The sequence below is a fragment of the Xiphias gladius genome, chromosome 7, assembly GCF_016859285.1.
Source record: "Xiphias gladius isolate SHS-SW01 ecotype Sanya breed wild chromosome 7, ASM1685928v1, whole genome shotgun sequence".
Taxonomy (NCBI): domain Eukaryota; kingdom Metazoa; phylum Chordata; class Actinopteri; order Istiophoriformes; family Xiphiidae; genus Xiphias; species Xiphias gladius.
Genome location: NC_053406.1, coordinates 9,369,649 through 9,383,214, shown reverse-complemented (window position 1 = coordinate 9,383,214; position 13,566 = coordinate 9,369,649). Strand labels below are relative to the sequence as shown.

The 13,566-nt window shown below is 38.6% G+C and overlaps 1 protein-coding gene across 1 annotated transcript in view; it reads right to left on the bottom strand.

The window, feature by feature from the left end:
* Positions 1–833: 833 nt before the first annotated feature.
* Positions 834–13,566, bottom strand: part of pcp4b (Purkinje cell protein 4b) — a 35,756-nt gene continuing 23,023 nt past the window's right edge. Inside the window, exon 3 of the mRNA XM_040131189.1 lies at positions 834–1,546. Coding sequence (XP_039987123.1) covers positions 1,416–1,546 — 131 coding nt within the window. The 3' untranslated portion in view covers positions 834–1,415. The remainder of the gene's footprint in view (positions 1,547–13,566) is intronic.

Genomic DNA, 13,566 nt, shown 5'->3' with positions numbered 1-13,566 from the left:
TTGGGTCCATGGATTTATACTACTGATGCTAAATTCGGACCCTACCATCTGCGAGCCTCAGCAGAAATCCAGATTAATCAGACCAGGCTACGATTTTCCAGTCTCATACTGTCCCGTTTTGGTGAGTCTGTGCTCACTGCAGCCTCAGATTTCTGTTCTAGGCTGACAGGAGTGGAACCCGACATGATCTTCTGCTGCTGTAGCCAACCCACCTCAAGGTTTGAGGAGTTGTTAATTCTGAGATGCTATTGTGCTGACCACAGTTGTAAAAATGTGTTATCTTAGTTACCATAGACTTTCTGTCAGCTCCAACCAGTCTGGCCATTTCGTTCTGACCTCTCTCATCAACAAGGAGTTTCTATCTGCAGATTTGCTGCGCACTGGATGTTTTTTTGTTTTTCACACCATTCTGAGTAAACTTTAGAGCCTGTTGTGTGCGAAAATCCCCGCTGCGAAATCAGCAGTTTCAGAAGCACTCAAACCAGCCCGTCTGGCACCAACAATAATGCCACAGTCAAAGTCACTGAGATCACAGTTTTTCTGATGTTTGATGTGAACACTAACTGAAGTTCCTGACCTGTATCTGCATGGTTTTATGCATTACACTGCTGCCATAGGATTGGCTCATTGAGTGTCTAATTGCATGAATGAGCAGGTGTCCAGGTGTTTGGTGAGTCTAAGTGCTGCAGCTATCCCTGCAGAGTGTATGTTAATGCAATCTATCAGACATACTGTGGCAATTCAGCAGCCACATTTGATATGTAGCTCAAGGTGTTTGTCAGATTTTGGTATTTACATGCACTGTACACAGGTTCCACACAGAGTCTTTATTTATTCAATATACATTAATACACAGCTTGATAGTACCATGCGGGTAAGAAAATTGAGTCTGGGTGAAATATTTTGTTTAGGATGGAAAGCTCCAGGCTAGGTTTCCTAAAAACCACCTACACTCTAAGAGCTTTTGCACACATCAGCTTTTGCTCGATCTAGTCACAAAAATACAGGTGATTTTGGGAAACATAGTCCTAAGCAGTACAGAAATGGATGGTGCAGGTATAACTATGAGGCTGGGATAAGTACAAAAACATATTCTAACACGAACACCAGCTAGACTTCATGATATGTGGAACATATATGGCAGGACAGGAAACCAGATCTTTATAACTTTGTCTGTTACTTATTTATTGATACAGCAGTCAAATAATAAATAAAAGCAATTATAATAATAGGAAACTGAAAATTCACAGACATATCATATGATTAACAGGCTATTGCATTCTCTACCCCCCATCACAACCCCTGGAGTTCCAACAGGTATGAATTTGTTTACATGCAAATGTCACACCATTGTCACTGTGCTGTCGCATCCACCTGTCTTCTCTACACACAGTGTCAGAGCAACGTGGGGCTCACTAGGACTTCTCATCACGCTTCTTCTTCTGGAACTTCCTGAACTGGGATTGGATGGCTACCGCCGCCTTTTCGGTCTCCGGGTCATCCATGTCAATGTCAAAGTCCTCCGGGACATTTGTCTTGGACGCATCTAGAAGGAAAAGGAAAAGATGGATGTGATTCACAGCAGTGTACAAAGAGTGGCCTGAATCACATTCCCAGTCCGGTGGATTGACATTCAATAATATCCTGCCCTGAGCAATGATTGTCCAATCTTACCTTAGCAACCTCAAGTTGCTAGGAGACGATACTCCCTATAGAAAGAGTTTGGAGGGTGGTGTATTTCTTTTTAGCATTTCCAAAACCATAAAGTGCATATTTAAGGTCTCTTTGACAAGATGATCATTTTAAAACAAGACAGCTGGAAACAATAAACAGTTAGCCGGAGACTGCATTTTCATGCTGCTAATGAAGCTGATGTTTACTGTAATTTAATGTTTAATTATCTGCCTGCAGCTACCTTGTGATAGTTGCCATTTTAATTTGTAAAATCACCGGTTGCCCACTAGAAATGGGAAAACACAAAGCTTGACAGAGGTAGTGACAGTAACGAGGTGGGGCAGATCTTAGGGAAAGGTCAATTTCATTACAGTATGTTGTCTCTTAAGGCTTAGTGGGCATAGACTATTACTACTCTATATTATATGTTGTTATATTTAACAGGACAATTATTAAAAGCATAGAACTGCTAGTGGAAAAGACACCTCAGAATACAGTATAAGACCAGAGAATTTGTGACTATACACTGCAATAAGTACAAATCTGGGATATGATTTCAAGTACTACTATATGCAGTTTGTAACATTTCTAACATTCTGAAATTAAACTAACTCTCATTTCACAAACTTACACGTACTCATTTACCGGTATACTCAGAATACGAATCTTACTTGATGCCAATACAGTAACAGTAAACCAGCAGCTCTAAATGTCCGCTAGAGTTTCTCATAAACCCCAGCCCTCATTATAATAGTGGAGCAGAGCTCCTACAGGAGAGCCTGAGCAGTTGTTTTCCAGGTCAAAGGCCAAAGCATAAACTGAACTCCAGTTCTTAATCCTCCTTAGAACTCAGCCAGCACTGACCATGAGGACACAACTGTAATCCCAGTAAAAACAGACTCAAGCAGGTTTCAACAAGCATTAAGGAAAGAAGAGGGGTTTTATCTCCTGTTCAAAGAAGTTCTTAAGAGAGAAGTAAAACTAAAGAAAAATACTGGACCTATTAGACAAGAGATTTACCCATTAACTTACCTGAGGAAATTTATACTTAAACATGTATACATGCATTTGACATGTAAATATTTAACATACGTGCTTGTTTACATAATGTTTAATTGAAGGTTAACATTGAAAGCTTTATCATTATTCACACATTATTTCAAGATACAGGTGAATACAAGCAAAATATTATTTTTCAAAGTAAGAAACATTTCATTAATTCATGTAATAGAATTTACACAATACACCCATGGCCACTGAATCAGTTATACACAAGGAAAGAATAGCAATTGTAGGGGTAAAGGATCACGGAAAACAGACCAATCAGCCTTGGTGTTAGTGATATTAATCTTTGTATCGATTAAAAATATGTCATCTGGTGTTACCTCTTTGCGGTAGCACAGAAACATGCTGGTGAAAAGAGAGCAACAGAGCTGTAGGCTATAATGAAGCAGTGATATTCAGGTCTTTTTGAGGCCATGACAAGCTAACATTTACCCAAGCAAGGTTTCACTGCGGCTCTAACGTCTGCCTGCGACAGCTTATGCCATCAAGAATAACAGTCAAGAATCACATTTCTCTGGCCTACTGCTTATGCAACATACAAAGACTTGACGTCAAAATTGTGTTGTTTATATACTGTACTTAATGTAAGATTCCTCTCATTAACCTTCCCTTTTAAAACATTATCCATCTACAATGGCTAAGATTAAAGATTGTCAAACTGAGATGAAACTTAATTGTCACTTAGTTGTTTTAGTTTTCAGAGTAACTCATTGTTACTCTACAAAGCTCAGCATGGGGCTTATTCCATTCCTCTGCCTTACAACACTCCTGCAAAGGATTGATCTTCTTGAGTTTGATCAGCGGAGCCTACTGTAGATAAACAAGCATGACGGACAGCGGGGGGGGGGGGGGTACCCAAAACAGAAAAGCAGAGAGGTGACTGGTGTATTGACTGTGCAGCTAATCCTTGGGTTCCCTTGGGGCTGAACTTGAGTACCTCTCTCTTGCTGTTCAAGGAGGAAACACTAACTGCTGTGTCAAGCCAAGCTTTGATTCCTGCATTAATTGATATTGAATTTTCCAATGCTCTACTGCCCGCTGTTTTCATCCCGGCGGCATTAGCTATTGAGCTCTGCCTTCCACCGTGAACACCAGATATGTTCATAATCTTATACAACAAGCTGGTGACAAGAGACATCTAGCTTGTCAGATCGGAGAGCGAGGGCAGAGGCAGGGTGTGATCAGCAACTTAATAAAAGAGGTCAGGGTTTTGTTTTTTCAGTCAGAGACATTTGTGTCAAGGAATGAACCGTTAATAGCAAATGGTTATACAGTTATAGGGTCAGTGTGATTAAACCAAAGTGCCCTTCAGATCATCGAGCAATATCAGAACACCGCTAGACTACAAACTGCAAAACAGCTCCCAAATGCTGCTTATAGTTTGTGATTGCTATGATCAAAATTTAAATATTACCTGCAACAGATGCGTGACATCACGTCCTATTTTGGGGCCAGAATGGGGGAATTTTGCGAGAATATTTTCATAGTTAAAAGGTTCAGATTGTTATAGCCTACTGTACACATGCATTCTTCAAGATTCAAGATTCAAAAAATTTTAATGTGCCCCAAAGGGCAATTTGCTTTACAGACAGCAGTCCAACAAATACATACAATTCATCATACACAGAACAGCACAAGCTTCATATCTCCAATACTATCACTATGAATCAAGGAAAGAGAAGACGCAATGACATGACATCTAGGGTTATAGTTCGTTTAAAAAAAACCAATAGCAGATGGACAAAGGACAATAGGTATCTATTAGTGCAACCTTTGTAGAAACTAAACCTCCGCCCTGATGGAAGCATCCGGAACTCAACATGTAAAGGATGTGAGAGGCCAAGACAGTATCTGGTGTCTTTGAGATGACCCTCACTTCATACAGGTGCTGAAGGTAATTAGGGGTAGCACCACTAATGACTACGCGGCTTGACAGTTTTCTCCAATTTGTTTGTATTTTCAAGACTGCCAAACCAGCAAATCATAGAAAATGAAAGGACAGACTCAATAAAAGAAGAATAAAACATCTGTGTCATGTCCACAATAAAACTTTGCAACTTCTTTAAAAAGAACTGTTGATTTGCGTTTTTACATATAGCATCTGTATTTGCATCAAATTTAAGCTTCTCAGATATTCATATTGCTGCACTGCTGCCACTGGCTCAACTTTGTGCAAATCAAAGTTAATTCATTTGTTCAAAAATTAATGAACTCTGAATTTTGGACTTAGGCACATTTATGTGAAGGAAAGACTTGTCACACCAGTTAACAAATTCATCAACGACTGGGCCATGATCTTGCTCCACACCCTGCCGAAGATTCCCTATTACAGAGTCATCTGCATACTTAAGGACAAATCTTGATACATGATTGCTCTGGCACTCATTTGTATATAAAACAAATAAAAGAGGTGAAAGCACACAGCCCTGAGGGGATCTGCGGAAGATGAAAATTTACTGGATAGGGTTCCATTAACCCGGATCCTCTGAGATCTGTTCATTAAGATGTCAGTGAGCAAACTTACTGTACTAAAATTCATGTAAAAATTACAGAAGAGCCTGTGTGTAAGAACCTATTGCTGAATGCAATTAAAACTAGAAGAAAAGTCAATAAAAAGCTATCATGCATGGTTCGTATTTTACTCCAGGTGCCTAAGTACAAGATTTAACAGAGTGGTTGTAGCATCCTCCACTCCCCTCTTTGCCCTGTTGGCAAATTGTAAGAGATCCGACATGTCGTGCACTGTGTGTAAAATTTCAGGTTAAATAGAAATATGTTAAAATGTTTTAAAAACAAGGGAGGTGAGGGCCACAGGGCGATAATCATTCAGTGGCTTAGAAGACTTTAACTTTGCCTCTGGCACTGGCACCACAATAGATTCCTTCCACATGCTAGGAACCTGGAACTTGATGTTGTTCCAAGGACGACTGGAGAATATATGAAAAAAATACCGCCCAGTTCCCAGGCACAACCCTTTAATAACTGAAACACGATCACTTGATCAATTTTAATCTCACAGCCTGCAGGCACATTTCTAAAATTAAAAAGCTCATCATTAAAATCATAAATATCAAACCCAGAGTAGAACTTGTTTAACTCTTCTGTCAATTCAGCATCAGGCCTCTCAGGATAAAAAGCTTGTATTGCGAGGAATTACCATATTTTCACAAAAAGAGATGTAACCAGAGACCATGTCAGTGAGATCATCTAAGTGAGAACAAGTGTCTTTAAATAGATCCCAATCAGTACACTGAAAGCAGTCCTTCAGTTCCAGTGTAGAGTTTTCAGGCCAGAACGGAAAAATTTTCCCTCTTTTCAGGGCAGATTGGTAAGTGGGGACAAAATGAACAGTACTGTGGTTTAACAAACCCAGAGGAGCCTTCAGATTTATAAGCTCCCCCTAATGGTGCCATAACACTGGTCTAATACTTTAACCTTTCTTGTTGGACAAGTGATGTACTGAAGGAAATGATTCAAGGACTTAGTCCTAAAACAATGATTGATATCTCCCATGATAAAATTCGGCGCATTGGGACATATCATCCGTAGACGCTGCACACTTTTGACAAAATTTGCCTACCTTTGCCTAGGGTGAATATAATTGATTGAATGGTGAATATGATATGATTGAAGCCTAATAATCGGCTGATAGCCACACAGCTTTGAATGAACCAGTGATTGTGAAGCACGAATGAAACAGCTGATGACAAACAGCTAACGCAAGGCCAACTTCAACAGTCAAAAGGTTTCATCAGCACTATTGAAAAACAGTGTTCTTTTTCCACAACGCTGTATGCCTTTTTTTCAAAAATGTCTTAGTTCTCCACTGGTCCTCTTCTTTCAAAGCGCCACTGCAGCGTAAATTAACTTTAGATTTCTAAAATAAAATCAACAGACAGTGAAAATATGTATTACTACCTAGTTTTCATCCCGCTAAAAGCACAGCCATACTGCATAGGCTAAAACTTTAAAACTTTCAGTGAGATTTAAGGCTTAACACTTTAATGCAGCATTTACTCTATGTTGTGTATCAGGTCAATTGTCAACATTTTCAGTTTAGTTCTCAATTAAGTATTTGCTTTATGACCATACAAACTAATTAAGTTTAATATTTCAGAAAAATCACATGCATTCATCTCAAAGAACCATATCATCATTTTGTCACTGGCTTTGAGGCCTGACGGCAGATTTTCCTCCATTTTTGTAAGACAGGAAGCAGTGGCTGAATGTGACAATGAAGGATTTCTCATTCTCATCATTCTCCTCATTTTGAGTTATCATCTCCCCCTTGACATACACAAACACAACAGATTATCAGACCTGTTACTTGTGTCCCTGTCTTCACCAATAAATCCTCCAGCTTAAAGGACCATATAGGTTCCTTTTCCCTACCGTCAAATACGACCCGTAGGAGCGTAACAGTGGCAGGCGTACCTGATCTTCGTCGTAACGTTAATAGTAATAACACACAGATAAGGTTGTGTAATGGTCACAGTTTGGTTATGTTTAGGCACAAAAACTACTTGGTTAGGTTTAGGAAAAGATCATGGTTTGGGTTAAGGTAAGTACTTCCTCATGGGTAGAGGACCTTCGTCTTCATGGTTGCAAACATAAACATGTGGTTCATGGTGCGGAATGGTCATGGATATAAAAAAACAACACTGACTATCACGTGGGAAACAAACAGTGGGCTCTTGTGCGAAAGTCCTGTATTTTGTTAACCCGTCCATCCAAACCAACCTTCCTCCTAACATGGACTGTGTTGCTCGATACTACATCACCTGACTTTCTCTGTTGCTCCTGTCATAATCACTAGAAGTCGCCTAACGATAAAACATAACCATGGGTCATAATAAGCTGCTTGCATAGACGACCTATGGGCGTGTTTTTTACAGAAGACAGTCTCGTCTTCATCTAATGGGAGTGTAATATGTGTTGTATGTATGTCTTGACTGTGCATCCAGTAAAGAGGAGAAAAATTGATTTATTTATGGTGTCGGTGTTTGATGGCCACTGGAATCAAAGGTCACGTGCTACTATGCCTGAGGCCCAATAGATTTACCTCCCTCAGCCATGACTTTCTAATATGTTGGCAACTTTATCTATAGTTTAGTTGGGATGGGTTACTAAGTGACATGATAAGAACATCCTTGGTTGGCTGTCTTTCAAAATGTATTTTAAAAGCTGCTCTGACACCCAGTGAAAGCTGGGATGTCTTATTGATTTCCCATCTTAAAACCAGTTGAGCCATGAGAGGGATTTGTCAAAGCGGGGGTCGTGACGAAATTCTGTATTATAACAATCAAACACCACAATTGCTTTGGAGATCCAAAATCAGCATCGTATTTTTGCTTCCTTTTGAAAAACCTATTATATTAGTATTCATTTTTCCTGTCTACAAAGCAGCAAAAGTATATCAAGGTAATATTTTTTATTCCATGTTCCAGATCATCCTTTTCAAAAAGCAGTTATTTTGGCTGTTTGCAGTGTAATTGTACCAGGCAGAAACAAAGCCTGAATGGCAGAACACAACATCGCAGCACATGCTGGAGACTCTCAGATCCTTGACTGTTGGAAGTGCTCTGAAAACAGTTAATTAACACTTAAAGTGCTGAAACAGATCATTTTCTTCATTTTTCTAGTAAGAATGCACATTTTTGTTGTTACAGCTGCCAATACATGATCATTTGCTGCTTTTCCAACATTCAGAACCATCAGCAATTTTAACTAGTGAATGTGAATTGAAATGAAAGTAAATAATTACAGCAAGTGGATTCTGGCATTAAAGACATGACCTGTGTGAGACAGCAAGAGTATTGCCTGCAGTGCTCGACTCTACAAATTAAACTTTACACAAAAAGGACAAAGTGTACCTCTTATACATCATGGATGGAGTGACCTATGAGTTTAATACTTTAGATGTATTAACCTTTTCCAAGGTAAATACAAAGAAAGTAAAATCTTTGGCTGTTTCAATTTCATAAAATTAAACCAAAAGAATAAACCACAGAGTCTTACAAGATTTTTCATGTATTCATTGTCTGGTACAATGGTAGCAGGCAATTTTGACAATTTAAAATATCACATATTTATTGTTTTGACCATAGCCCCTCAACATTTTTACACAAACAGCCTGTTTTGTTTTTTTTGTTTATTTGTTTTTTTTAACTGTACTTTCCGTTCACCTTGCCATGTTACCTTTGAAAGAAAACAAATTCAGCCTCAATTAAGAAACAGATTTGTCAGGGGAGAAGCAGCTGTTACACTGGCCATGAAATGTAAGTATAGTATAAGACATCAACCATGTAAAGCAGAAGGATCTGGACATGCATCTTGCATGTTTTCAAAAGACACATGAGTGCGTATATTGTATGTAAGCTGTATGTATGTCATATTTCTGTACTTAGGAGTGTGTGTGTGTGTGTGTGTGTGTGTGTGTGTGTGTGTGTGTGTGTGTGTGCGTGTGCGTGTGTGTGCGTGTGCGTGTGCGTGTGCGTGTGCGTGTGTGTGTGTGCGCGTGTGCGCATACGTGCCTGAAAGTGTTTGAAGTCACAGTTGAAAGTCATTGGGTGAAAGTCAGGAAAATATCAGCAACCCTTAAGGCCTCGAAACACCAGAGGGGCAGCAATGCGTGAGAGAGGCCACTGTGATCAATAATCAAATACAGGAGGAAGCATCTGTGTAACCTACTTGGATGCGGTTGCACATCTGGGGAAAAGAAACCAGAAAATGTGGGATGTTCAAAGACCTGTAGAGAAAATTACAGCTATTTCTAGCATTGAATGCTTCTGAAACAGCGGTACGGTGAGCATTTACTAACAATATCTGTCAGAATAAAACAAATTCATTATGGCTAGAATCGAGTACAGTAAAGCCAATTAAAAAGTGTGTAAAAAATGGGTCATCTTCACTTTGAGAGCCTGTCGCGAGCTAATTATAAAAGGATGACTTACATCTCTAAGGTGAGCCAATTTGAAATTACGCCTGTGCCTGTTTGAAACGAGGGGGTAGGAGCCTCTGCCGTAACAGCTTCCACATTGTTCCTTGACAACACTCTGAAAGCGTAACATTTACATAAAGAAATAGAGCAGTTTTCATCTGTAATGTCCCGCATGAATAAGCAGATAATTATTTCACATAGGATAGCATCTTCATAAACGACTGCCAAGTGTTATCCTTTAATGTTCCTGTCAGTGTGGTTTGTTTGTACTGTATGATGTCAAGCTGTAGTGAGCCCGTGCTGCCCCAGCTGTTGCAGTGACAAGGACAGTCTGTGTTGTGCTCGGACTCATAAAGTCAGTGAACATATGGAGCATATGGCCCAAATATGCAACATCTGGAATCCACCAATGACAGAAGACAACTAAAAGGTTTTGTAGGGGCAAAAGACTCAGCCTGTGAAGGTGTTTTTACCAGGGGTGGAAAGTACCAAAGTACATTTACTCAAGTACTGTATTTAAGTATAGTTTTGAGGTATTTGTTCTTTACTGGAGTATTTCTATTTTGGGATACTTTCTACTTCTATTCCACTACTTTTCAGGGGGAAATATTCTACTTTTTACTCCAGTACAATTATATGATGGTTGTAGTTACTATTTACTTTGCAGATTGAGATTTTAGATACGCATCATATAATCAGCTAAAATATGATGCATTGTTAAAAACTGTATACAACAGTAAATACTGTAAATTCTCTAATAAGATTATAATAGCTGGAAGTGTGGAAAACCCTGTGCTGGGATAGCTCACATGGTACATTCAGTTTATTGTACATTTACACAGTATTAACTCCATCAAAACAACAACAAAGTCATGCCATACTCAAAAGTCTTCTGCTATGAGTGTCTTAATATATTTTCTCTCATTTACTTATTCATTAGTTCACACATCTGTGAAGATTCTCAGTCATCCAGTGACTGAGAATCAAAAAGTTGCCTTCACATAGCACTTACAGAATTACTTCACACAGTTGCTTTTACTCTTCCATTTTTTAAGCACTGTTCAGTAACTGTCAGTAAAACTCAACACTTCCTATGGATTTTTCAAAATAAACATTTACAAAGAATGGGAGGGATTATACTCTTTGAACTTCTAGAAATCCTTTAACGTGAAACATTATGTTCTGGCCTATGTGGGAAGTTAAATAATTGGTGACTGAATACAGAATTTCTGTTAAAGAAAGGAAACTCAGAGCAGCAGAGTGGTGAGTGTGACACAATTAAGTTGTTGTACTGATGGAATTAGTGCTGCGGAAATGTACTTTATGATGACTTTATAAAGAAACCAGGTAAACACGAAGGAAGTTTTGACGTGGAATTAACAGAAAATCTAAACAAGACCAGATCAGGAAACAAGAATGCATCTAATTAACTTATTACAAAATATGTAAATTAAACACAAGAAATCCGAAATAAATGCCTATCTTTTATAGAACCATCCAATATAAATAATATAATATAATGTAAAAGAGGCCTTTCTGCATGATTACATTTATACAGCTTGCATTTTGTGTCTTGAGGTAAACAGAGGCATGATACAGCAAACCGGAAAAAGTCTGATTCAGTTGCATCCACTCGATAAACATTCAATCTTGTGCCGTTATCTTTACAATAAACTCTTCCATCCTCCAGCTTCCCTTACACCGCCGTTATCAGGTGTAAACAGCCTTAGCTGATTCACTTTGCTGCATCACTGAGGTGCACCACAGTTGTACTTGTACCTACCCAGTTCAAAATGAGTTCCAATGAATATGAATGCCATTCTCTGTGGCTGCCCTTGAGGCTTTGAAAGGTTGTTTTCCAAAGACTGTGCTCAACTGTCTGCTGGGGGTATGCAGAGTGGGCGAGGGTCAATAGCAGCATTACTCCCTCCTCGCCCACTCTAAGAGCGCTCTCTCTCTTTGTCTCTCTCTCTCACTCCCAATGTCTCTATATTGAAGGACACACTTAACACATGCTGGGAAAGCAGTTTTTCCAGGTATCAACTTAACTGTCGAGGTCAGACAACAAAGGAGTGCTTTGTGTGTGTGTACTGCTGCCTCTGTACCTTCCTTCACTCTCTCTTGTAATTAGTCTCCTACACCACAGTTTTTCATCTCTTTCAATTGCTTGAGGTAAACCCATCAATTGCAATCGGTGAATAATGTTGCTGAACGGTGACTCTGTTTAGTAGGGCTTTTTTTTTTTTTTTTCAAAGAGGATCAGTGGTCACCTGAGATGGTTTAAAGCTTCTTTCAAACACAAATAATGTTTCTTTTTTTCTATCATCCTTTTGGTTCAGGTTATTAGCTTTTTAAGACACATCTGAATCTCAGATAGACTGCGATTACATACAGTCGGTGAAGTGATTTTTTACTCTTTGAGATGGACTGTTTTATTCATGAAATAAGAAAATCAAATAAAATGATTAGATTATTTGGATTAAGAGTAATTCTTTCATGAAGGTAAAACTTTCCCTTAACCGTATTTTTATTTCTATGCCCACTGTCATAGATGCCTGTCACTTGCAAACGGTGATGAAAGAGGCAGCAGTGCCTTTTTGCATTGGTAGCCTTGCAGATTGAAAATCAGTAAATTTGCAGTGCTAACACTGATCCCCCTCTATAGGTTAAAAGGGCAATACAACAAGTTTAAAGGCAGATATACCACATGCAGGTTGTTCACCAGCGTGTAAAAATACATACCAAAAATACTAAACTGACCCTCACAGTTCCAGGCATTAAGTTGATTTCAAAATCTAAGCTAAAATATCAATTGAATATTTAATACATATAACACAGGCATGGGTAACTACTACACATAGGTTAGTCGTATTTGTTTCTAATCATATAATCATAGAAAAAAAAAACAATCCAACATTTTTTTACACTAATTTGATTCTGATAAAATCGAATTAAAAAAAGAATTAAGAATCTGTCTGACAAAACATTGCAGCTGGCCCTGTGAAGTTTTGTTTTGCTTTGCATTGGTGTTTCAAAAAACAAAACAAAAAATTCATTAATTGAATTCATTGATACATTGATTCAACATGCTGACCTAAATTGACTGAGGTGGACTAGGGCCTAAAGTGCTGAATACACTGCAAATATTTGTGCAACAGTCAGTACCAAATGCTCTACGATGGCCTAACAATGGGCCGGTACCTGACAGCCTAGGCCTTAGTTAAAAAATGAACAATTTTTTTTTACCATTCTTAAAATATGTAAATGTAAAAGATGTGGCATGACAGAGTCATGTCTGTGAATCAAAGGGTGATTTCACTGTTGTACGCGTGTCATTTAAAGCGCCTTGTGTGAAGAATTTCACCATTTCAGACTTTGACACCCCAGACTGTTGCAATCACAACTGTAAACCACAATCATTTCAAAATTAGATCTTTTTACATCAATATTTCTATATGTAAACATTTGATCTTTTGGCAAACAAACACAACTATGCAAAAAATCTGTAGGTTGTAGAAGGCACTACTGTACTGACTTTTTTTTTGTAAGTAAAAGGTGCACTATTTTATAAAATCAAATAGTGCACAAAATCACTGCCATGATTTAGAGGAGGTGAAAGCAGGGAAAATAGTAGTTTTCTCGTTAAAGCCTTTATTGGCTTTGCTTTGATAGGTTTAATGACAGAAAGCTCAACAATAAACATGATTTGCAATGCACTTGGTGCATGGAGCTGATCTTTAATTCCCTCAGCACTGAACTGATACAGGCAGTCTATCTCTGTTCCGGGAGCCAATCGTCAGATAGTTGGATTTACTGAAGATGAAGTTCTTCTCAGCTTTGTCTCCTGGCATATGTGTTATTTTACCTGGCTGAGTCGGGACATTAAA